Source organism: Pantherophis guttatus, chromosome 2, assembly GCF_059756535.1.
Source record: "Pantherophis guttatus breed Tessera chromosome 2, ASM5975653v1, whole genome shotgun sequence".
NCBI lineage: Eukaryota > Metazoa > Chordata > Lepidosauria > Squamata > Colubridae > Pantherophis > Pantherophis guttatus.
The window spans coordinates 28,011,604-28,038,558 of NC_142064.1; the positions used below are offsets into that span (position 1 = coordinate 28,011,604).

Genomic DNA, 26,955 nt, shown 5'->3' on the forward strand with positions numbered 1-26,955 from the left:
GACAGCAAGTGTGTTTTGCTTTTTGTTTACCTTTGTTATACTCATGGGTCACATTTAGTGAAGCTATTACCGGTACACTCTCTTGGATAACTAGTACAAAACTAAAAGCAAGTTCTCTATTCAGATTCAAAGCTGTGGAAAGAAAGCTGTCTCAAAATACATGCCATAATAGTCTGCTGAATTAGGAAGCACAGGAAACTTCCTGTGTTCATCTTATTTCAAGAACAGTTTTGCCCTGTCATTATTTCATTGAAGTTTGGTAATCCAGGAGCATATCTGTCATTTTTTTTTCAAAAGTCCTTTCATTTTGTAGAATGACTTCAGACTTTCCGAAGATCTCTATTTAATAGTCAGATAACTGCTCATTCACCTCTGTCTCCTAATGGAAGACAGGCCATCTCTTTCTGCCCAAGTTCTGACCTTATAGGCCAGGGGGGGGGTCAAATTCACTTCGTCATGTTGTTGTCACATGATGTATCATGACTTTTTCCCCCTTCACTAAAATTGGGGTAGGCGTGGCCAGTGAGTGATGCATCCAGCCCGCAGACCGCAAGTTTGACACACCTGTTATAGGCAAACCAAGAGAGAAAGTCAGTTAAGAAATAATAAAGAGGAAATCTGCTTAATTCTTTCTCTACTTTTGTTATCATTTTCCCCAAATTGCTCCCAATTCCAGACCTATAAATATTTGAACTTTGTGCAGAAGGGGAAAAGCCAATAAAAATATAAATTGAAGCAGGGAAACTGCAGATGTGGAAAGAAATTACTCTGACTTTCCTCAATGTATTTCATCCTCCCCCATGGCTTCAGGACTAATTATGTGCCATCAAGTCAGTGTCGAGTCTTAGGAACCACATAAATAGATTTTCGCCAAGATGATCAATCCCTCCAAGTTAATATAGCTTCACTATATCCATTACATAATTCCAGGCTGTTTTTTTATTCTTGTTCATTTTAATGGTTTAGCTAATGTAGTCTGATACTGCAGAAGGCAAAAAATTATGGGAGTTGAAGTCAGCAGTTTTTAAAATTGCCAAGGTTGGACACCCCTATCTTAAACAGTATAAAACAACATCTAGCATCCCAATGTAATAATGAGCTTTTGGGATATTATGGTGATAAATACTGTATATCCTAGCATTGAGCCCACTATGGATAACAGCAGAGAACATCATTTACTAATGAAAGAACTTTATATCTGTATCAACCATTTGTAAGCCTTTGCTATATTCCTCATAGGCATATGGCAAGGAGAGGCAAGAATATTATCAAATAAACAAGGCAGACATATTCATTTGGCCTAGAGTCTTCCTAATGTGTTGAATTGCAATTCCCATCATCCTGAGCCAATACATTCTGCTCTCTTTATTGCCTTTATTTTGCCATTCTGGAGCAGCATGACACAGAGAATGAGATACCAAATTTTGGAAAGAACTGGAAAACATTGCTAATAGGATGAGTAATTAGAAAATTCAACATATTGGACTCGGTTCTTTTAAATTTCCATATATTCATGCGTGGTGATGTTTAGCTGCCTTTGAATTTGCAATGAGAAGTCTAAAACCCTGCTGGAAAATAAAACTAGCGTTCAGAGTTATTTTATGAATTAGTGGTACATGACTCATTTAAAAACTAGTCGAAAAATGCTATCATTTTAACGAAGTTAACCTCAAAAGCTGATATTTGAGGCTGAACTTCTTTCCAGGCAGTCTAATAGCAGAAATGCCATTTAACTATGAATTGTCCAGATCCTAGGTTAACACTACTTTAAGTTACTAGCTCAAGATTGAAACCTTTGTTGTATAACAAATACTTCGATATCATCTGCAAGAGTTTATTTTTTTTAATGTTACATTTAAATTAGGATTTTAAAAAATCAAATTATTTTATGCTTGTAATATTGACAATCTATGAGGTTTAATTAAATTAAATGTATTTATTTCCAACATTTGATGTTATCTAAACAATAGAATGGCAATAATTTTAATTAATATTGTATAAATATCATGGTATCAAAACAATATAATGTATCAAGATTTGCAACAATATAAGGAAAAGGGGAGGAAAAGTATTCCTTGGTGCTGTGGCATCTCTCCTGTAACATCTAGAGGTCTAGAGTCTCCAACCATGGCAACTTTAAGACTTGTGGACTTTAACTCCCAGAGTTCCTCAGCCAGCAAAGCTGGGAGTTGAAGTCCACAAGTCTTAAAGTTGCCAAGGTTGGAGACCCCTGATCTAGAGATTCAGTAGGTTGGCTTTGATTGGGTCAATATCTTCCCAATCAGAGGCTGTCTATGCTCTTTAAGAGGCATGTCAGGGACTGCATCAGAAGAAAGACCTGTCAGGGCTGGATAAAACTAAATTGAAGTTCTTTTCATTTATATTTTCATTGTATAAAAAGCAACCAGTATTTATATGATTATGAGTCAATTCCTCAGTGCTGTGGCGCCATTGTCCTTCTCAGCCTCTTCTAATCCAGCAGCTCTTCAAATAAGAACAAATGTCCTTTATGGCTACATCCTACCAAAAAAACCCATGAAGAGATGAGATATCTTTTGTGGGAGGCTGTTGTGAAGCAACAATCTCTGCAAATCAAGTAAAACCTCCATGAATTCCAGCAATCTTAAAAAAAGGAAAGAAAGTCTCTGAAATAGAAATCTTCAGTTCTATCATAATCTCAGAATAAAATATGCATCTGAAATAGCTCTGAGAATGTCTATAATTTGCAGGAGCCATTACAGACACAGAATGTGAAATTTGCAGTTCCCTCATTTAAGTTATTAAATTTGTTTTTTTTTTTGAGGTTCCCCACAAATCTATAGCTATTACATATATTTTACCATGCCTCCCTTAAGACAGAGGATGTAAACATCTCAGTCTTCACAAACTATTATTTTTAGGATATTTAATACTACATCTATTTAATTACATCTTCCTTCATCCTAAAGTGCCACTGTTATAAGTACTGGTTCCTGTTAGTTAATTGACAGGAAAACAATTTCTAACTGGAATCTTGATTTGTAAGCTAATTTTCTGTATAGTTTGGAAGTGGGATAATAATTCAGGAATGAAGACCAGTGTCTCTCTTCCCAACTGAAATTAAATAAAACACTTTGATTTTCCTGACATTTCTCAATTTTTAGGAATGCTTACGCAACATTTGTAGATCTCTAGATGCTTCTTGGAAGTTCAGAAATAAGAATTTAAGGTAAGTATTATTTTCACAATCTGCTAAATGAACTCTTCTAACAGGTTGGATTAAAAATATAACAAATAAGAAGAATAAATGTTAGCTGCAGCAAATGAGATTTCCCTACTCATAGTTAAGCCAAATATTTATTTAATTTGGATAATTAAAACTTTGTTTTTGAAATGTAATAAAGTTTAAACTTCAGTAAACTTTCAATTTTTCATTCTATTCATGGGTTCCATTTTTGCAATGTCATTTTTCGTTTCTTACAGAAAATGCTCTCCTTATTTGTAAAACCAATCAATGTGTTTGTCGATGTAAAACTTGTAACCACAGAACCAAGAAGACGTTCACTGACGAGATGCTGAAGTTGGTTTTGTTTCCCACATACCATTTCAGGAAATGACTCCCCACATCACACCACTTTTTGTGTCTCTGAACTATGCAACAGACTGAATACATCACCCTCTGGAAAAAAAATTCTAAGAAACAACTGTGGACAAACCGTCATGCAATAGGTTTTGGTTCTTACTGAAACAACATGACTAATATTCTAAGTATAATTATTTAAGGAGCTGTTAGATTATATTTCCTCAACCTGCTATTGACTTAAATTCTAGAATTTATAGCTAGCATAGCCAAATATCAAGGGTTTTTTTAAAAAATTGTGAACTGACGTAGTACAAATAATCTCTTCCGATCTGGATGCCTTTCTGTTTCTATGACCCAACCCCCCAAATCACCAACAGTAGCCATGTTGACTGGGAACATCTGGGAGCTGTAGCCCATTCAAATTGGAGAAAGCATATTCACTGCCAAATGTGTGCACATCATTAACATTCAAAAGGATGTGCTCCATGCCTTTCTAAAGACAACTGTCTTTCTTACAGAACTAGATACTTCGTTTTCTTGAAGAGCCTTGGTAGTACAGTGGTCTAAAGCACCCTGTTATTAAGAACAGCTGCCTGCAATTACTGCAGGTTCGAATCTCGCCAAGGCTCAAGGTTGACTCAGCCTTCCATCCTTTCTAAGGTAGGTAAATTGAGGACCCAGTTGTGGGGGCAATAAGCTGACTTTGTATAAATATACAAAAGAATGAAGACTATTGCTTAGCGCATTGTAAGCCGCCCTGAGTCTCTGGAGAAGGGCGGCATATAAATCAAATTAAAAAAAACAAAAACCCTATTTTAGTCAATGATCAATATTTGTAAGACATGGGAAAGAAAGAATGTGGGTATGAACTTGTCACTCTAAAAGAACAAAAATGAAGCATCTATCCAAGCAAATAGTGGGAAAGATTCCACCATGTGACTTTTTTTGCACATGTTTTGATTACAAAAGGCCTCACAATCAATTCTTGATTTCTCTGCATAAAAAAGTTACCGTATTTTTTGGAGTATAAGACCCACCTTAGTTTTTGGGGAGGAAGCTGTTCCCAGAGGTGAATTTTAGCAACATTTTCCTTGGTTGTAAACTCTGTGCCTTGCTTTTTTTTCAGCCTCTGAAACTTCTGAAACTCAGTTTCAGAAAACACTTTTTTCCCCTGCCTCTGAAAGCCTCCGAAACAGCTTCAGAAAAAAAGGCTCTGAAGCTCTGCTTGGCAGCTTTTTTTCTGAAGCTCTGTTTAGGGGCTTCTTTTCTGAAGCTTCGTTTCTGATGCTTTTTTCAGCCTCTGAAACCTCCATTTGAGAAGCTGGGCAGGGCTACATTCGGAGTATAAGACCCACCCAGATTTTCACCCTCTTTTTTGGGGAAAAAAGATGCATCTTATACTATGAAAAATACGGTAGATAACTAGAGGCAAGAAAGGCAATGGCTTAAAAACCTCTCTTTTAAATATTGTGTTATGCTAGCTCATGGATAACATGAACTGAAGTCTCACTCTTTAGGAAGGCAGTTTCAGATATTTTTTTAGCCACACCTAGAAGTTCCTTGGTGGACTTCTACTTCCTATGCTATATTAGAAAAGAGTTTGAGAGCCTGTGCTTATGAAAATTAATATTAACTCTAATGTTATCAGAACTATTCATCTGCATACCTGGTTCTTTGTTTTACTTCTTTCATACAAGTGAATAGTATTTATAAATTCTAAGAGGTCAATGAAAGAAGCTTCAAGATGTATCTTAGAACAGTGGTCCCCAACCCGTTCCGGGTCTGTGGACTGCTGGTGGTGGGTGGCGGCAACGGCAGCAGCAGGGGGGAGAGGGAAAGGTTCTGCACAAGTGGTAGGCAAGAGTACTTTTGCACACACATGCCCACCCACCTGATTGTGCAAATGGAGTTTCGCCCACTCATCCGCTGCGCCGCTTGCGCAGCCCAGTTCCCAACAGACCATGGCTCTGTCTTAGAAGACATTGAAAGATAGAATGTATAAAAGTTCCTCAAACTTATGCTGGGAATATAATCAAAAAGAAGGGACATTTTACCATGGTTGGTGGACATGTAAAAAAGGCATTTAATAGTATGGGATATTTTATAATGATTCATACAGTATATAACTGAAACCAGGTATTTTTATTTTGGAATGTTGGATGAGCAGCTGGGGAAAAAAATCATAGGATTTCTTAAATATATACTGTATGACAACTACAATGAGACTATTATAGGTAGTCCCTGATTACAGAAGTTCAGAAATAAGAGGGCTACCTAGCACCGATTAAATTGGGAAGTCCAATGGATAAAAGTCAAAGTGTGACCTAACTGGATTGAAGTTAGTCTATGGCATCTGCATATTCTTGTTGCTTTAATTACAGTAATGCTAATTTCTATATAGTAAGAAAGGGCTGTTTCATCAATCTGCCTCACACAGAGAATCAACATTATTGCTTAATGCAACTGACCCTTGGGATTCAATTTATAGCAGTGCTTCTCAATCTTGACAGTTTTAAGCTGTGTAGACTTCAACTCCCAGAATACTTCATCCAGCATTACAGCATCCTGGCTGGGAAATTCCCAGAGTTGACTGGGAAGCTGCCAAGGATTAGAAACACTGACATACTATTACATGCCCAATTTCAGTCACTCAACCTATTACTTCCAACATCCACCGAGATTCAACAGGCAGGTTATTCTGGTACAGAAGCGATCAACATCTTCCCAATCAAAACTGCCCATGCTCTTTAAGAAACATGTCAGGGACTGCATCAGAAGAAAGACCTGTCGGGGCTGGACAAAACTAAATGCAAGTTATTTTCATTTATATTTACATTGTACAAAAAGCAACCAGTATTCATATGATTATGAGGCAACTGTCTTCCACTGTTGTTACATTAAACATTATCATTTAGCAACAACTTTTTGAAAGCAGCCAAGGCTTTCTTATGTCTTCACTTTGGCAGCATCTCAGTGTGTCTCATACTCAGATCTAAAATGGTTACAGTCTTTCCAAGCAGTCAGGCTCCTCTTCTGAGATGGAAAAGGGGCATCCCAGAAATGTTTGATCTGCTTGATTTCTGTTGTACGTTTGCTGCCATCCTGTGGAAACTGGGTGACTTAACAACTAGCATTTGGAAAGCCAGCTTCTTCACTCTGCAGTTTTTAAACTATAGTAGGGATAGGATGCGAGTATCTTGGACTGCAAGGTGATCAAACCGGAAGAGATCAACCCTGACTGCTCTTTAGAAGGTCAGATCCTGAAGATGAAACTCAAATATTTTGGTCATCTAATGAGAAGGAAGGACTCACTGGAGAAGAGCCTAATGCTGGGAAAGATAATGAGGGCAAAAGAAGGGGACAGAGAATGAAGTGGCTGGATCGAGTCACTGAAGCAGTAGGTGTGAGCTTAAATGGACTCAAGAGGATGGTAGAGGACAGGAAGGTCTGGAGGAACATTGTCCATGGGGTCGCAATGGGTTGGACACGACTTTGCAACTAACAACAACAACAAGGGATAGGAGTTCTTGGTTAGAAACTGTTTTCAATAAAAGTCTGTAGTAATTCTCAGTCATCCAGGCCATGGTTGTCCCAAAGGTGCTTTTTCAGGAGGCAATTGGACTTTCTTGTTTTTTCTTTTGAAGATGTTTCGCTTCTCATCCAAGAAGCTTCTTCAGCTCTGACAGGATAATGGGGAATGGAAGGATTTATATTCCTTGCAGACATCTGACAATCTGCATCCTTTTAGAGGGTCATTGAAGCACTTGGGGGTTTATCTGTGTCCTCAGGATCACCTGAGTAGTGCTCTTGGTTCTTGTAGTCTGCAATTTTTCCTCTAGAAATCCATTCCTACTGCCACACCATTCAAAAGGTGTTCATCCCAAATTATATTGCATTTAAAAGTTTATTTTAAGCAGATGCAGTTTCAAATAATGAAAATACTACTTTCATGTAGATAAAATTATTATTATTATTATTTATTGGATTTATATGCCGCCCTCTCTCCGAAGGACTCAGGGCGGCTCACATCAACGAAACAATCCCAATAAATACAAATTAAAACAGACTAAAACAGACTAAAAACCAATTTAAAACAATAGGCTCCATCAGTCCTGGCTAGGTCTTAAGCTCATGGCGGAAGGTATGAAGGTCGGGGGCCAGCTGAAGACCCACAGGAAGTTGATTCCAAAGGGTGGGCGCGGCCGCAGAGAAGGCTTTACCCCTGGGGGTCGCCAGCCGACATTGTCTAGCCGACAGCACCCTGAGTAGGCCCTCTCTGTGGGAACGCACCGTGTGATGGGAAGTCAATGCTGGGAGACTGTTCCTATCCAGCATTGCTTTGTTAGTACTGCAATCTCAATGTAAGTACAAAATACTGCAAATGGTCTTCATGTGATTTAATGCAACTTGGTGCAATAAAGAAAAAAATAATTATGTGTATTGCACCTAGAAAACACTCAGGAAGGAAGTTATTATTTTGTTTATATTACAGTGTTTAGATACTACTTGCTAATAAAAATGATCAGATTGATGAATAATGAAAAAGTGATGAAAAATAAAATAAGAACATTAAAAGCAGAAGAGGAAGGTTTAAGAAAACTAGCCCAGCAGCCATCTTCAATTTTAGTGTTTCACATTTTTCCCATTTCAAATGTACTATATCTTGCTTTCTCATTAATTTGCATGTTTTAAAAAGTCCTGAGAAAAATTCATATCTATTCATTTATGTACATAGCTTTTTTAAAAAATGTTTTCTGAAAGTGATTTTTATCTAATAGAAGTAAACCTACTTTAAATGGAAAAGAACGATTTGCTTGAACTGTGCATTGCATAACATACAAAAAAACTGCAAATGTTGGTATTCTAACACTTTGTCTAAATCAATTTAAAAATAAACTATCACAGGATATGGATGATACTAATTTATGCTTTACAATCCGGGCCAAGCTGGAGATGACCCTCCATTTATGTTCTATCTGTCTTTAGATAAGGAGAAATACAATATTAGAGAGCACCTTAAATCTCCAGTGAGCATGAAAACTCTGGAATGTTATTCCTAAGGCAATTGGGTACATGCAACTCTCAGGAAACTTCAAAGGATTAATGCTTCTATTTTAACAAAGGAAAGAAAAAAGAATTTATTGCAGTATTTTTCAAACTTGGCAACTTTAAGATGACTTCAACTCTGGCTGAGGAATTCTGGGAACTAATGTTTATAGTTGTTAAGGTTGCTAAATTTGAAAGATGCTGATTAATTACATGTAGTAATTAATTAGCCTCTCACCAGCCAGTACGCTCACATAGAGAGGGCTCCTCAGGGTGCTGTCGGCCAAATAGTGTTGAGTCGCGGCCCCCAGGGGGAGAGCCTTCTCTGTGGGGGCACCTTCTATCTGGAATGAGCTCCCCCTGGAGATACGGAGGATCCCGGATTTACGCACCTTCCGCCGTGCCCTCAAGACCTATTTATTTCAAAAGGCTGGCCTGGCCTAACTTCCCTTTTAATTGTAACTTTTAAAATTGGTTTTAAAACATTAGGGGTGTTTTAAATTGTTTTGGGCCAAATTATTTAATGGGTTTTTATATTGTCTTTTGAATTTTGTAGTTTGTGTGTTTTATCTTTCTGGCTGTTCACCGCCATGAGTCCTTCGGGAGTAGGACAGTATATAAATCTAATAAAATGGGAGGGGGGGGAAATGGCGTGGTGGCGCAGTGGTTAGAATGCAATACTGCAGGCTACTTCTGCTGACTGCCTGCAATTTGGCAGTTCGAATCTCACCAGGCTCAAAGTTGACACAGCCTTCCATCCTTCTCAGGTTGGTACAATGAGGACCCAGATTGTTGGGGGCAATACGCTGACTCTTTAAACCGCTTGGAGAGAGCTGTAAAGCACTGTGAAGCAATATATAAGTCTAAGTGCTATTGCTATTACTAGTCCTCAACTTACGACCATAATTGTGATCAAAAAATTCACTGTTATGCAGTGTGGTCATCATTGAGCATTGCATGATCGCACTTGATTTTATGACGTTTGTAGTGGTTATTAAGCAGACATCATGTGATCATGGCTTGCAACCTTCCCTGCTGGCTTCCCCATTGACTTTGCTGGTCAGAAGCTGGCTGGGAAGGTGGCAAATGGCAATCATGTGACAGTTGTCGTGTAAGCCACTTGCCAGGATGCTCGAATCACAGTCACATGACCACAAGGATGCTGGAACAGTCATCAGTGCAAGTAACATTTGTATGTTACTTTTGTCAGTGTCCTTGTAAATTCAAACATTTGATAAACAAATGATTGTAGATCAAGGACTACCTGTGGCACTGAAGGATTCATATTAGTGGAACTATCACCAACAGTGAACAACTAATCTACAATGTATTATAACCTTTCCCAGCCCATAGGATGTATAGCACATCAACTTCAGGGGTGAAATCCAGCAGGTTCTGGAGAACTGGTAGTGGAAATTTTGAGTAGTTCGGAGAACTGGCAAGTACCACCTCTTGCTGGTCTCAGAGTGGGGTGGGAATGGAGATTTTGCAATATCCTTCCCCAGGAGTGGGGAAGGAATGGGGATTTTGCAGTATCCTTCCCCTGGAGTGGGGTGGGAATGGAGATTTTACAGTATCCTTCCCCTGCCACACCCACCAAGCCATGCCCACAGAACCGGTAGTAAAAAAAATTGAATTTCACCACTGGTCAACTCCCATTATGCTCCAGTTAGCTCAATGATTGGGAGTTTATGAAAACTTCTAAACACTTGTATCTGGACAACTCCAGATTGGAGAAAGCTGATATACTTTTAAATACAGGGTTTTTAGTGGTTTTAGGGCAATGGGCCCAAAGGGACATCTGTTAAAATGTCCTAATATGATTGTGTGGTTCAGTATTTCTCAACCTTGGCAACTTTAAGATGAGTGGACCAAGTTCCAAAATTCCCCAGCCAGCCATGCCTGGGAATTGAAGTCCACCCATCTTAAAGTTGCCAAGATTGGGAAACACTGGTGTAGATACTTTACAAATAAGCATCCCATCCTTAACAGCCTCTTATACAATCAGATCTGAACAGCAAAACAAAATGAAAAATTCAGCCAGACAATACAGTTTGCTCTCTCTTTCTCCCTCCCTCCCTCCCATTCTCAGCTTTCTTCCAATCCCAGCTTTCTGTGGCTGGGCTTCAGCTCCTCCTCACATTCCAGGCCTGCTGAAACTTCCTCTAAAAAATTCTCCAAAATGGAGCCGTCTCTGCCCCTAGCAACGCATACGCTAAAAAGCTCAAAGCTGAAAAACAAGGTTTTCATTATTTTCATTTCTATGGTGTTATGCACAGCCTTGCTGGGCCTGCTACAGATCAAGTTCTTAAAACCCAGATACAAAGACTTTTATTCCTTTGAAGTGAAGGATTGGAAAGGAAGAACCATGTCCTTGGAGAGATACCGAGGCAAAGTAAGTAATTTCAATTTTTTTAGATTTAGGCAGGCTTGCTGCTGTATACTTTCCGCGCAATAGTAGCACATTAGGAATACCTGGAAATGGAAATCCAAGGTACTGAAGTTAAAATGTAATACTTGCTGAGATAAACTGAAGAGTTTCAGTGGTTCATTTTCTCTACTACCTGGTTTTAGGGACCAGGAATATCCCTTGCAAAAATGGGCATCTACTAATGATGCTTACGTTTGCAGTTTTTATAATAAAATAAGAAATGATGCAAGAACTAGCTTATCAAACCAGACCCTGTTGGTAACTATCAGATGCCTCTGTAAAGTTTAAAAACTGGATCTGGTTGAATCAGTTCCAAATTTTAAACTTTGCAGAGGCATCTGATAGTTACCAACAGGGTCTGGTTTGATAAGCCAGTTCTCATATTGTTCTTTATTTTATTATAAAGACTGCAAATGTAAGCATAGTCGGTAGGTCTGTGTTTTTGTCACTGAACCACTGTTGAATTCTTGAATTTGGTGGCTAAATGTATACATTCATTTGAACAATTGAAGTTAGATTGTTCTCAATGCTTGGATTGGTAGGCAAACATTTATTTCAGTGGGAGAAAGTAGGCTTATGTTTCGTAAATTCACATAAACTAAACTGACCTAAAAAGTGCTTTACTTTCTACTTAATACCTGTGATTTAAATGCTGTCTATTTTTTTAGTAGTGAAACTGATCTGAACACTAGACTTTACTGCGCTGATAAATGATAAGTAGCCAAGATAAATGAGATTGGAAGATACTTATGAGCAGCGCTCTGATCAGCGTCTTTTTAAACTTCTTTTCTAATTTTCTATTTTGTCTCAAGGCAACTCTGGTTGTAAATGTGGCTAGTTACTGCCAGCATACAGAAAAAAATTACATCATGCTGCAGGAACTCCAGCGAGAGTTTGGATCATCCCATTTCACTGTGTTGGCCTTTCCTTGCAATCAGTTTGGAGAAACGGAGCCAGGTCTGAACGACGAGATCATTTATTTTGCTAAATCGAATTATGGAGTGACATTCCCCATCTTCAGTAAAATAAAAATTCTAGGTACTGAAGCATCGCCAGCTTTTAAATTTCTGATAGGTAAGCTTGTGTCTCTCTTAAGCTGCATGTTGTGTCTTTTACTGTAGTGTTACTTTTAGGCAGAAACATATACAGACTTCAGATTCACTGGATTTGCAGTTTCTATTTAAAAAACTTTCTATTACCTAAATCTCTTCAAATATTCTTGAAAAGTACAACAGAATGCCAGCAAAAATCCCAGAAAAACGATTATCTAGATAAATCTGCAATTTGAAATAGAATATACTTATTTACAGGGAAGGGCTGCTGGGGTTCGTAGGGGTTCGGGAGAACCTCTTGCAAAGATCCTGTGCAGTTCGGAGAACCCCCAAATCCCACTCCTGGCTGGCCCTGCCACCCCACTCTACCCTGCCCTTCCACCCCACACCAGATGTGGGTTTCAGCAGGTTCTAACCAGTTCTGGAAAACTGGTAGTGGAAATTTTGAGTAGTTCGGAGAACCGGTAGTAAAAATTCTGACTGGCCCCACTCCCATCTATTCTCTGCCTCCCAAGTCCCAGCTGATTGGGAGGAAATGGGGATTTTGCAGTAACCTTCCACTGGATTGGAGAGGGAATGGAAATTTTACAGTATCCTTCCCCTGCCATGCCCACCAAGCCACGCCCACCAAGCCATGCCATGCCCACTAAGCCACACCCACAGAACCAGTAGTAAAAATTTTTGAAACCCACCACTGTCCCACACAGCCCATTTTGGATGCAGGTAAGTGCAGGGTGCATGCAGAGGCTCGGGGAGGGCAACAAACAGGTGTACCGGAAGTTCAGGAAGGCCAGAAATGGGGCCGTTTCCAGCCTCCAGAGGGCCTCTGGAGCCCGGGGAGGCCATTTTCGTCCTCCCGGAAGCTCAAGGAAAGCTTCCGGAGCCCAGGGAGGCCAAAAACGCTCCCCTCCCCCTCCCCCGTCACCGTGGTGCAGGATGCTGACATGGCCATGACCACCATGGCCACACCCAACCAGCAACCCGGCAGAGAATCCCTTGCTAAAAATTTTGAAGCCCACTCCTGCTTATTTACATTGTACCTTCTCCTACAACTAATCCCTGACAGCCAATGTGGTTTAGTAGTGGTTAAGGCATCAGGCTAGAAACTGGGAGATTGTGAGTTCTAGTCCTGCCTTAGGCATGCTGGATAACCTTGGGCCAGTCCCTTTTGCTCAACCCTAGAAGGAGGGCAATGGCAAATTGGCCTTGAAAATCTTGCCAAGGAAACTGCAGAGACTAGTCTAGGAAGTCTCCAGGAGTTAAAAACTGCCTTGAAGACACACACATATCACTAACCAGTACATTGCAAACAGACATTGTCTGTCTGAATGAAAAGATTCATTTGCCCAATTTATGCACCTTACAGAAGTCCGCTTTATTGTCATTATTTTCCTAAATGAAGCTTTTGCGTTTAAAATTGATATCAAGAAAAACAAGGAGGACCTGCACATGGATAGCAAGAAGTGCTTATATACCCAGCGCTCATTCTTGTGCACGCTAAGAATCTTTTTAGAATTCTTTTATTTTTTAAAAAGAAACCAAATGCTTGCAGTCACCGATGCAGAGAATCTATGTGTGTATACACAAGCCTTTCCAAGGCTGGCACTGACAGGTACAGTGGAATTGTTCTGACATGTATAAGTGTAACAGGATCAAACTGCAAATCAATTATGAAGGTAGAGCGAATGAGTCAAGGGGAAGGCAAAGACTGAGAAAGTCACAGTTGAATGGAGTTGACAGTTAAGTGAGCCGCCACCCCCATTTACGACCTTTTTTGCCACCGTTGTTAAATGGATCATTGCCGTTTTTAAGTTAGTAACACGATTGTTAGGTTAATCTGGCTTCCCCGTTGACTTTGCTGGTCAGGAGGTCACAAAACAGGATCATATGACTCTGGGAGACTGCAACCGTCATAAATACATGCCAGTTACCAAGTATCTGAATTTTGATCACATGACCATGAGGAACGCTGCAGTGGTCGCAAGTGTGAAAAAGATCATAAGTCACTTTTTTCAGTGCCATTGTAACTTCAAATGGTCACTAAATGAATGCTTGTAAGTCGAGGGACTGCCTGTAATTAAAAATTGATTTCAGAACAATATGTGAACCCAGTGCCAACTACTCATATTCAGATCCGATCATTTTTTCAGGTTTTCCTTCCTCTGAGAGACTTATCATAACCTGTCAATTTCTATGTTATTTCTAGTGACTGTTCCAATATTCTATTTCCTTGAAAGCAATATACAGATGTGGTAGAAACAAGAATGGCTTGATTCCTGAAAGTTGATTGAAAGGTATAAACCAAATTAAAGAACCAGGTTGGTGCACCACATTATAAACCAGGAGACTATGAGTTCTAGTGTGGCTTAAGCCATGAAGCTGAACAGATGATTTTGGGCCAGTCACTCCCAGTTTTAGAAATAAATCAAGGCAAACCTCTTTCAAAAAAAATTCACAATAAATTTGCTTGGACAGCACAGCCCTCCCTACCCCTACGTTTGACTAGATTTTCTATTGTCTTCTGCTAGTAATTTCACTGCTCACCAATTCTGGCTCCATTCTACGCATTGAATAACGTTGGTTATTAACCATAAATACTTGATAGATATCTGGGGCAGTGCCCAGTTATTCAGAGAGACCATTTCTGGAAAAAGAGTACACAAATATCAAATTAACTCTAGAGGCTTTTCAATTTTTTTACAACATCCACTGTTTTTTTAATAGTAGAAAGAAGAAACGTATCAATTTACCCAGTTCTGCAAAATTTCCAGAATTTTTTCTTCTCTCGTCAGTCTTTGATTATTTATTAACAAGAATTGTGGGTCTTATCCCATGCTTTATATTATGAATAGAATAATTCTATTAAACTGGATTAATCATTGTGATTACAGAACCTGACAGTAATTATTTATATTGCTTATTACTTTTGGGAATACTTCGGTATTGTTGAAGCTTCTGGATTGGTGAAGATGCATATTATCATACAATTTAGGACAGGCTGTTGGTTTATTTTTTATAGAGTTTTTTAATTTTTACAGAGGAAGAAAAGCATAGTCATTGGAGCAGTAGTGGTTTGCATGCGTAGAGACGTCTGGGCGGGTGGGTGGAGCCTCCCGTCACCGCCGCTACTGGTTCACCCAATCCGGGGCGAACCGGTAGCAACCCACCACTGCATTGGAGGTAGGCAGGAAAGGATAGGGAAATCAAGATGCAAGGAGAAAACAGTGCTAAGGAAATAGAATAATGGAACAGTTACTAAAAATAACATGGAAATTGACAGGTTATGATAAGTCCTATGAAGGGAAACCTGAAAAAATGATCTGGATGGGGAGGAACAGGCTCAGGCTCAACCCTTCCAAGACTGAGTGGCTGTGGCTCCCGGCATCCCGATATAGTCAGTTGACTCCATCACTGACTATTGGGGGCGAGTCTTTGGCCCCCACTGAAAGGGCTCGCAATCTGGGAGTCCTCCTGGATAGGCAGCTGTCTTTGGAGGAACATCTGACGGCTGTTACCAGGGGGACCTTTTATCAGGTTCGCCTGATTCGCCAGTTGCGGCCCTTTCTTGATCGGGATTCCTTGTGCACAGTCACTCACGCCCTCGTCACCTCTCGCCTTGACTACTGCAACGCTCTCTACATGGGGCTCCCCTTGAAGAGCACCCGGAGGCTCCAGCTGGTCCAGAATGCAGCAGCGCGGGTAGTGATGGGAGCAACATGGCGCTCCCATGTAACACCGCTCCTGCGCGAGCTGCACTGGCTCCCGGTGGTCTTCCGGGTGCGCTTCAAGGTGTTGGTTATCACCTTTAAAGCGCTCCATGGCATAGGGCCTAGCTATCTCCGAGACCGCCTGCTGCTACCGACGACCTCCCACCGACCCGTGCGCTCCCACAGAGAGGGCCTCCTCAGGGTGCCATCAGCCAAACAATGTAGGCTGGTGGCCCCCAGGGGGAGGGCCTTCTCTGTGGGGGCTCCTACCCTCTGGAATCAGTTGCCCCCGGAGATAAGAAGAATCCAGGACCTCAATGCCTTCCGTCGTTCCCTGAAAACCCATCTTTTTCAACAAGCCGGGTTGGCCTAAGAAGAAATTTTTAAAATTTTAAAATTTTTAAATTCTTTTAATTAGTCTGTGATTCTTAACTTTCGGGCCAAAATTTATATATATTTTTAAATGTTTTAATATTTGTATCCTATGTTTTTTATCTTGGCTGTACACCGCCCTGAGTCCTCAGGGAGAAGGGCGGTATATAAATTGGAAATTAAATTAAATTAAATTAAAATCAGATCTGAATATGAGTAGTTGGCACTGAGTTCACATATTGTTCTGAAATCAATTTTTAATTACAGGCAGTCCCTCAACTTAGAAGCATTCATTTAGTGACCATTTGAAGTTACAATGGCACTGAAAGTGACATGATCTTTTTCATACGTATGACCATTGCAGCATCCTCATGCTCATGTGATCAAAATTTGGATTCTTGCATGTATTTATTGTAGTGTCCTGGAGTCATATAACCCCTTTTGTGACCAGCAAAGTCAATGGGGAAGTCAGATTCACCTAACAATCATGTTACTAACTTAAAAACTACAATGATTCATTTAACAACGGTGGCAAAAAAGGTTGTAAAATGTGGGGGACTCACTTAACTGTCTTGCTTAGCAACAGGAATCTTGGGTCAATGGTGGTTGTAGGCCAAGGACTACCTGTACAAGCTGATAGTTTCAAATTAGTCTATAAAAAGAATGAGAAAATCAAATCCATAAATTCTGTTAATATTGGTTAAAGCATGATCCCAACTGAGTGCCTGCATTTTTCCAAATCACATCCCTGCTGTCTGTGACCTAAAAGTGCCTCATCTTATGTGATTCCTGCAGATGCTTCTAAAAAGGAACCTAAGTGGAATTTCTGGAAATATCTCATCAGCCCTGAAGGTAAAGTCGTGAAATACTTGAAGCCTGAAGAACCCATAGAAAACATCAAGCAGGATATAGCTGCTCTGATTAGGGAGATCATTATAAAAAAGAGGGAAGAGCTTTGAGGAAGTCCCTGTGCCTTGTGGATCCATTGGACGACTTCACCATCCAGCCTTAGTACATTCCTGCTCAAATATGGCAAACGCTGAGCTATCAATGATCTTTCTTGACATTTCATGCCATGATAAACTGAGAAACAGAACTTTCTTTTCTGTTTAGAACTACAAAAGATGCTGAGAGCAAAAGAAGTCAAGACTTTTGATAGTGCCTTAAGCACTTTACCCAAATGAGTCTTGGACCCTACAAACATGGTTTACAGTGGGATATCTGGTTAGGAAATCTGATTATGACCAATGTAAAAGACTTTTTGGGCGAGAAAGCGTTCACAATAAATATTGCTTTCCTAAACCAGTTCCTGCTATGATTTTACATACATATACAATTATTGTGTTATTGTGACTTTATAGAGAGAAAATAATTTGGTGTGACCCAGGGGTGCTATTCAGCAGGTTCTGACAGGTTCTGGAGAACCAGTAGAGGAAATTTTGAGTAGTTCAGAGAACCGGCAAATACCACCTTTGGCTGGCCCCAGAGTGGGGTGGGAATGGAGATTTTGCAATATCTTCCCCTCAGGAGTGGGGTAAGAATGGAGATTTTGCAGTATCCTTCCCTTGCCACACCCACAAAGCCATGCCCACAAAGCACCACGCCCAGAAAGCCACGACCACAGAACCAGTAGTAAAAAAAATTGAATTCCACTAGTGGTGTGGCAATTAAAGGCATCAGACTAGAAACAGTAAGACTGTGAGTTCTAGTGCTACCTTGAACTTGAAGTCAGCTGGGTGCCCTTGGTCCAGTCATTCTCTCTCAGCCCTAGGAAGGATGCAAGGGTGAACTATTTCTGTAGCAGTTACCAGAAGCTGAACCTGACCACCAAGGAACCCCCCAGGGTGGGTTCTACTTATCTTTACTACCAGTTTGCAACAGGGCCGCCTGCGCGCTCTTCTGCGCAAGCGCAAAAGCATTCTGATAACATCGGGATCGGTGGGCGGAGCCTCCCGCTGGTTTTACTACTGGTTCTATAGAACCAGTACGAACCGGGAGCAACCCACCACTGGAACCCCCTCACCCAAAAAAGTTAGGGTTTTAAAGCTGCAAGGAGAAACACTGGCCTAAGCATTGCTGACTTTGTTCTGACCGTTCTATGATGGTAAAGTTTTAAATGAAAGGGAAAAGTGTAGCAATAATCCAAATATTAATACTGAATCTCTGGATAATCTTTATCCTTAAGCAGCCCAAACAATAAAACATCTTATATACAGGTAATCCTCAACTTACGACCACAATTGAGCCCAAAATTTCTGTTGGTAAGTGAGACAGTTGTTAAGTGAGTTTTGCCCATTTCCTGGCACAAATATTAAGTGAATCACGGCAACTAAGTTAGTAACACCGTTGTTAAGTGAATCTGGCTTCCTCATTGACTTTGCTCGTCAGAAGGTTGCAAAAAGTGATCACATGACCCCAGGACACTCCAACTGTCATAAATATGAGTCAGTTATCAAGTGTCTGAAATTTCATCATGTGACCATGGCGGTGTTGCAATGGTCGTAAGTATGAAAAATTGTCATAAGTCACTTTTTTTCATTGCCATTGTAACTTGAAACAGTCAGTAAATGAACTGTTGTAAGTCGAGGACTACCTATACTAAGAAGAATTACAAATCTATTTAATATATATGAGCTGAGATTCATTTTCATACTGGAAATGAAAATAAAATAAATACATACTATCTACTATTAATTTTGGCAATATAGTAGGTAAGCTAGTTTGCAAAATACATGTCTTGCAAGCCAATCTGGAACAAAATAAATTAAAATTTTAATGCACTTTTTCATAGCACTGCATACCTTAAAAGTGTTTCATTACAATGATGGCTATTGCCCTTCTCTCCCTCCAAGCAGATTTAACATATTAGCCTCAAAATGATGTTAAATTGTGCAATAATATGGAAGTGTACTTAGTTGCTGGAATATGTACAACAGCTAACTAAGAGGTACACTGCCAAACCATCCCACATGGAGACAGAACACAGATAGTAGTATAAACTCAGACGATTATATCAGAATGAAGAACATCTAAGAAACTTCCATTGAACAATTAGTGCGCAGAAAAATATTTTCAGTTTTGCCTATAAACCTGTCAGCTAGCCTAATAACAGAAATATCCCAATGTGGGTCATTTGCAGATAGCAATAGCAATAGCACTTAGACTTATATACCGCTTCACCATCTTTTATATAGCCTGCTCTAAGTGATTTACCGAGTCAGCATATTGCCCCAAACAATCTGGGTTTCTCATTTTATCGACCTCAGAAGGATGGAAGGCTGAGTCAACCTGGAGCAAAGGACAATATATTCTATTTCAAATTGCAGGATCGAAGGAATCAAACTCCTGGCAATGCCAGCAGAGTTAGCCTGCAATACTGCATTTTAACCACTGTGCCATCACACGCAATGTTAGAATGTTAAACACTAATAAATCTTCTTGATGACAAAGAGTTTTTGAACATTTTGTTACACCGAGTCATCTGATGATCAAAATATGTGCCGTAGGCTGGCAGCTGAATGTCAGCTGGTGCCATCTGGATATCCATCCAGCTAACAATACACTGCCATTCCACTACACACACAACTTTATGTTGTTCTCTCTCTGACAACCAACAGTTCCTGCAACAGGTAACAGTGTGGTAGCGACTGCTAGAATTAAACAAAGCAGCCAGCTAATTCTACACTGCCTATCAGTCACAGGTTGCATTATGCCAGAGGATAGGTCCTTGAGGCACAAATTCTCCTTAGATCAGTGCTACAGCCATCAAGATGGGTAAAAATAATACTATAATCAAATATTTATTTCTATATGGAAGGCTCATAATAAGTCATGAAGGTTAGGAAGACTGCAATTAAACATGAAAATTCTATTCTTGCCTCCCTCCATTCATTCTCTGAAATGTTTCATAATTTTTAATGATTATCTAGGTTCTAATAAAAAATGTTGTAAAGTTTTTATCTTGTACTGTGCTAAAAAGAGTCAGAAGTCAATGCCTTTTTCTTTCTTCCCTTGAACCTTGTATTTTCTTTCCCCCTTTCTTTTTCCTTCCTTTAATTCCCTATTTTTATTTTTATTTGTATTTTATACATCGATAAAACAATAAACGTTATCTATATTAAAAATGGTAAATTGGTAAATTGCATATATTTTATCCAGAAAGTCAGAGCATATAGCCCAAACAATGAATAGGCTTTAGAGATGTGATTCAAAGATGTTGGGGAAAAAACTTCAAAGTTGATTTGAATGGGAAGACTCAAATGCCTCTGAGTTGATCCTGAAATCCAAATTAACAGAATTGAACAATTATATTGCCTCAATCAAATCAGGTTTCTGAATCCATTGAAATCAGATTTATTTTCCAATCTGAAAGAGGTTGAAACAATTGGATTTCTTAAATAGAGCAGAGGGGTTAATTAATCCAATGGATAGATTGACAAGGACACACTTCCATGATTTCTGCAGCACATAGGAATGCAGCACTCTGGAGTGCAACCAGCTGCTGTAACACAAAAGATATTCAAACAGCCAGCTAGTACTGCACTGCCAAAGTGACACATATCTCTTCTCATGTTCAAAGTTTCCTTCTCATTATTCTATTCTATTCTATTCTATTCTATTCTATTCTATTCTATTCTATTCTATTCTATTCTATTCTATTCTATTCTATTTCACCATGCTTTTTGTACCAGTGACTCTAGGAATATTGATGTAATTAAAAATAATACAGACCCAGAATAAAAAGAATAAACATCAACAATAATAACAACAGACTCATCTAACTCTGTGCGTCCCAAGTCTGGGAGAATAGCCAGGTCTTGAAGATTTTTCAAAAAAACAGCAGGATTGGGACCAATCTTTCCCATTTAAAATTACTAATACTTCTAAGGCTTTCCCAATAATAAATTGTTATCATCAGCCTGCCAATAATGATAGTTTATGCCATTAGACCAAGAGTGTTCAGGGAGAGGGGGAGGGGATGTCAAACATTCAAGATAGCAGGCACAACTTTCAATCAATTTAGAACACAGATTAGATGCTTAAGTAGGAAATGGAAAAAGTTTATGACAATATATTTGCCCATTCCCTTTGTGATCTTTTCAGATATTGATAAAGATGGACCTTTGATCTTACCCAAAGGACTCTTCTGTTCATCCCTCTGCAATCTTCAGTGTTTTGAGATCATTGCTCTTGTATTTGTAATAGCTGCATAAAATGGTGAATTTCAGCAAACACATTTTTTTTAAAAAATTGATTTATATGCCGCCCTTCTCCGGAGACTCAGGCCGGCTTACAATGCGTTAAGCAATAGCCTTCATACTTTTGAATATTTATACAAAGTCAGCTTATTGTCCCCACAAACTGGGTCCTCAATTTACCTACCTTAGAAAGGATGGAAGGCTGAGTCAACCTTGAACACTTGTTTGCCTTCATTGCATATTGAATTATGCATATTTGTATTATGGCTTAAATATGGCCTGCTGTGATTTGGTAAATACATGCCAGGTGAAAATATGTTAAACCAAAATTAATTAGTAATTATGATATAGCATAATTGTGAACCTTAATTGTGAACAAGTCAAGTATCCTTGACTTGTCTTGCTTAGCAACAGAAATTTTGGGTTCAATTGTGGTTGTAAATCGAGGACCTATATGTACAAACAAGATCATAGATCCCTTTCAACAAATATAGCACGTTACAGGACAAAAATGTGTTATTCTCTCCCTCACAAACTTCTCTCCCTCACGAACACATTGCTGTTACCATTATTTCTGTTGCTGTTGAAAATGCACATATTATAGTACCTTAGTACAGTGGCAAAATACATCATTTGTAGCAAGAGTCCTCCTTCAAAACAAAAAACAAAAAAACAAGTAGCTGGGGAAGAAAAAAACCTCAGCCAGGGAAATTAAGCAAGCACTTGCCAGTCTGGGCAAAAAAACCTGGAAGTAAAAGGACAGATTAATCTCTCGCACCTCGTCTCCTTTGGGCCTTTTGCATCTACAGCAAGGATAAAAGCGATGCTATTTCTGTTTTCCATCATTCATTTTCTTTCATAGAACATACAGTATTACAAAGAATACGCACTGCAGAGTTCAATGCAACTCTACAAAGTCTTACCTTAGTAAACTTTAGCAAACTTTGTTTTCTGGTCTGTCTGAGATTGGTCCCAAGTGCTCTCATGATTTTTTTTCCTTTAAAATAAGTATACAGTACATATATATCACTTTATGCAGCCCTTTCGAACTGTAGAAATCTCAGTCCTTATTTTCAAAGTCTTGTAACTCTTTTGCTTTCATATTTGTTCAGACACAGATTTCTAAACCTCTCATTTTCTCCAGCTCACATAAATATATATACTTGCTGCACATTTTATAATGTCAGGTGAATAAATGTTCAATTTAGCTACCTTGTAAGTTTGACTAGACCAGGAAAAACAAATGATTTCATGTTATAACATAACCTGGAGCCTACTGATTATGTTTCATATTCACCAGGATGTGTTTTATACTTAAGGACTTTAAGCAGACCGGATCCTACATATATCCCACCTTTATTGTCCTTTGTCCACCAAGGCAACATGCCCTAACAAATCATAACTGATCCCAAATATATAAGCAGAATCAGACCTTATTTGTACTTGGAAAGGAGACCAGTAAAAAATCCCAAACCTTTAGGCTAACATGGGGAATTTAAACATATCTAGAAGGCATCTGGGTTGTAGTAAACCAGTTTTATATTGCTACAGAGTACCCATGAAATCACTGATAGTCAAAACAGAAAGGAAACCCCACCTTTAATCATTCTCCCACTATTTCTCCCAGCTTTATAATTGCAATCAATGCTCCTTTCCTAAACCATTAAAAAGATATTAAAGATCCACGGGCCATTTAATTATATCCGTGTCTTGTCATACACCAACCAGCAGAAGTGTCATTGCCTTTTTGTGTTTCTAATCCAAATCGTAACCAACCACTATATATACTAACAGAAGATTAGCTGATAAGGTGGCTCAATAGCTGACTAGGTGGATCAGCGGCTAAGACACTGAGCTTGTCGATCAGAAAGGTCGGCAGTTCGAATCCCTAGTACAGGTCTCCTGTGTGAGCAGGGGGTTGGACTAGATGACCTCCAAGGTCCCTTCCAACTCTGTTACTGTTAAAAAAAAATACTTCTGCGTAAATAGGTGTAAGATCTAAGTAAGCGAGGGAGATTCCCATATACCGCCACTCCAGCCCGCAGCTAGCGGCTGAGTCGCTTTTAAAAAGAGGAACCAAGACCCTGCTGAGCGGACAGGACTGAGGTCCACAAGGCATCTTTCATCTGTCTTGACCCTCCGGTATCTTTCTAACTTCCACTCCACTTCTGAGGAGAGTTACTTAGCTTTGCTGACGCTGAACAACCGCATTGCTTTTCAGAAATTACCCCCCCCACCCCATCCCACCCTCAGAGCCTTCCCTTCTGCGGCGAAGAATTAACTTTCCCAACACCTGCGAGCACCTAAATTTGCCTACTGGTCCTGTAGGTGCCATCATTAGGGGGTGATGCGTTCTTCCATCCGCTCCAACCTTTGCTTCCCTGACTTTTTTTTTTTAAAGTGGGGGGGGGCGCTTTGGGTATCAAGACCCCGTAGGGAGCCGCCCGCTGCCTTACTCTGTCCCCAGACCCCAATGAAGCCCCATTTCGATGGAATCGTTTTAAAGAGACCAAACAAGCGGCAAACGAAGCGGGAATTCCTCGCTCCGGCTCCCGATTGGCTGCCTTGTTTTCTGACGACGGAAAAGTCCCCTTCCGTGGGAACGCGGCGGCGCGCAACACTGAGGGACGGGCGGGCTCTTTTTGCGCCTTGGCTGCGGGTAGGCCGCGCGCTATCCCGGGCAAAGGACCCGCTTCGGCTGCGCGCAACGTGGAGAGATGCCTCTATTGTCCGTCGCGGGACAGGCGCGGGGAGCGCTTTCAATAACCGCGCCAAAAGAGCGCGGCGGCGGGCGAAGAAGCGGGGAAAGGGAGTGGAAAGCCTTCTTTGTTGTGCTCCGTATAGGATGGCGGAGTTTTGGATTGGATGGGGGGAAAGCCCGAAATACCACTTTTGGGGATGCAGCATCCCATTTAAAAAAAAACATTTGTTGTGATTCGGCTCTGAATGGGTTTCCAAGGATGATGTCAAGGCTCAGAATTGGGCAAATAGGACTGTAGGAGAGGATTGCACTGGAGCAGGGGGTCTCCAACCTTGGCAACCTTAAGACTTGTGGATTGCACTGGAGCAGGGGGTCTCCAACCTTGGCAACTTTTAAGACTTGTGGATTGCACTGGAGCAGGGGGTCTCCAACCTTGGCAACTTTTAAGACTTGTGGACCAGCAAAGCTGGCTGAGGAATTCTGGGAGTTGAAGTCCACAAGTCTTAAAAGTTGCCAAGGTTGGAGACCCCTGCACTGGAGGATGCCTGGCCAAGGTTCTTCAGCCATTCATTTCCTCCCAGGGGACCTGATTTCAGTTACTTTATTCTCCCGTTATTCGTTTCGTTCATTTAATTTAGTGGGGGGAGGGGAGCTGAGAGTGCTCAGGCTCATCAGGCTGTTTTCGTCCTTTCCTTTCTGTATTTGGATTGTGAAATGAGTTCTTTTCCTAACGCTGTTTTACGCTTCTGCCAAAGGTGGTGCTCCTCAGAGCTCCAGCTTGCAACGTCTTGTGTGTACATCGGTGTTTTTTCAAACCTCAGCAGCTCTAAGATGTTCTGGGACTTCAAATCCCAGAAGTCCACACATACGGTATATGATCGTTTGTCCACACACAGATGGCACACAGATGGCATGCAGTAATTTTGACTTGGTTGTGGCTCCAAGGAGAACAAATCCACCGTGAAGATGTAAGATCATTTGATGAAAAGTACCACATTTGCGCTTAGGCCCAGAGTCTAGATCAGAGGTCTTCAAACTTGGCAGCTTGAAGACTTGTGGACTTCAACTCCCAGAATTCTTCAGCCAGCATAGCTTGAGTTTGAGGACCCCTGGTCTAGATGATGGGAAAAAGTAAAATGCCTGAAACATCATAGCTTTCTGTTTAAAAAAAAAAAAAACAGAAGCAAAGCCAATTTCCTCTCCCTAAACTTATTTTGTGTACTTGGAACTCAGAACTGACGGCCGTGGCCAGGGGGGCTTTTTATCAGGTTCGCCTGATCCGCCAGTTGCGTCCCTTTCTGGATCGGGACTCCCTGCGCATGGTCACTCATGCCCTCGTCACTTCCCGACTGGACTACTGCAATGCTCTCTACATGGGGCTCCCCTTGAAGAGCATCCAGAGGCTCCAGCTGGTCCAAAATGCGGCCGCACAGGTGATTATGGGAGTGGCAGGGCGCTCCCATGTAACACCTCTCCTGCATGAGCTGCATTGGCTCCCAGTGGTCTTCCAGGTACAATTCAAGGTGTTGATTAACATCTTTAAAGCGCTCCATGGCTTAGGACCTGGGTACTTACGGGACCGCCTTCTGCTACCGGCAGCCTTCCACCGGCCAGTACGCTCCCACAGGGCGGGGCTCCTCGGGGTGCCATTGGTCAGACAATGTCGACTGGCGACCCCCCGGGGGAGAGCCTTCTCAGAAATTGGCAGGCTTCATTACAGTCATAACTTGAGAACTACCCATATATATGTATAAAAGGCTACCTTTTTCTGCCTTTTCAGGAAATTCAAAACCCTGAGAAGTAATAGGAAATTCAACCCTAGCCATTCTGTCCTGATGCACCTCACACAAAGATTCTCCAGAAGCACATCTTCCAAACAGACTACCTCTGGGTAAAATCAAACTCATTGGCAGATTAAATACAAAATGGCAAAGGTGATCCTATATATTTTAAAAACCTTTTTCCACAGGTATATATAAGATTTCAGGCTATATAGAACTATTATAAGATACAAAATCTAATGGTAAATAAAAATGTATAATAAAATAAAAATAAAAAATAAAGATTGTGGTTTTTTAGCTGGAAACCAGGCCTTCTTAGGTGCAGCTATATTCCTTAAAATGTAGGGAGCATACTCCCTTTCGCCTTTCAGCTCCAATCCAGAAGCCCTCAAGCATAAATCTAAGGAACGCCTTCAAACTCCAAACTGTAGATATTAGCCAAGATTGCTCAACTTTGAGGCAATGTTCTAGCTCACATATTTAAGAAACTAAGAAAAGAAAATCATGAATAGAATTTCATGAAGCAATCAGTTTAAATTGCAGCATTCTGGTTGAACTAGTTATAGTTTGGATTTATCCCAAAATAGTTAGGGTTGAGTGGAGATTTCAGAATTTACAAAAATAACAAAAGGAGTAAACAAATCAAGTGTTCCTATAGGTGAGGTCTATGTTTAAAAAAAAATTAATCCCCCACGTAGAAAATCAAATGTAGTTTCTATACAGAGATAACCTTTTTGTGCACGGAAACGTTCTATCATGAGATTGCCTCCCATTGTACTGTGAATAACATTCAGGAACATGGAAGGGGATGGCAATTCAGCAGAACAGCAACTGATTTGTCCCAAATTCAACCCTACAAGGTGGACCGGAATAAACCCTGCCTGAAACCCTGAAGAATTTTGCTACCATTTGGTGTGCTAGACAATTTTAAAATGTGTGAATTTGAAATCCCAGAATTCCCCCGCTAGCATGACTGAGGAATTCTGGGAGTTGAAGTCCATATGTCTTAAACTGCCAAGGTTGAGAAATACTGATCAATACAATCAGGTCATAGCAATTTCCTATGTTCATCTATGGTACAATCATATTCTGGCAACAGCTCTTT

General features: G+C 40.3%; 1 protein-coding gene and 1 long non-coding RNA gene across 4 annotated transcripts in view; one reads left to right on the forward strand and one right to left on the reverse strand.

The window, feature by feature from the left end:
• Positions 1-440: 440 nt before the first annotated feature.
• LOC117679190 (uncharacterized) lies at positions 441-26,126 on the reverse strand. Its single transcript, XR_004595312.3, has 3 exons — positions 23,672-26,126; positions 22,292-22,365; positions 441-564 (listed from the first exon to the last, which is right to left on the reverse strand). It is a non-coding gene; the product is annotated as an uncharacterized LOC117679190 (long non-coding RNA).
• Positions 10,705-26,955, forward strand: part of GPX8 (glutathione peroxidase 8 (putative)) — a 28,747-nt gene continuing 12,496 nt past the window's right edge. Inside the window, exons 1-3 of one of the 3 annotated variants that reach the window (XM_034440875.3) lie at positions 10,728-11,003; positions 11,852-12,113; positions 16,966-17,472. In XM_034440875.3, coding sequence (XP_034296766.2) covers positions 10,791-11,003; positions 11,852-12,113; positions 16,966-17,129 — 639 coding nt within the window. In that variant the 5' untranslated portion in view covers positions 10,728-10,790 and the 3' untranslated portion in view covers positions 17,130-17,472. Of the gene's footprint in view, positions 11,004-11,851; positions 12,114-16,965; positions 17,473-26,955 lie in introns of those variants that run through there. The other 2 variants (XM_087885667.1, XM_087885668.1) reach the window with 2 other exon arrangements.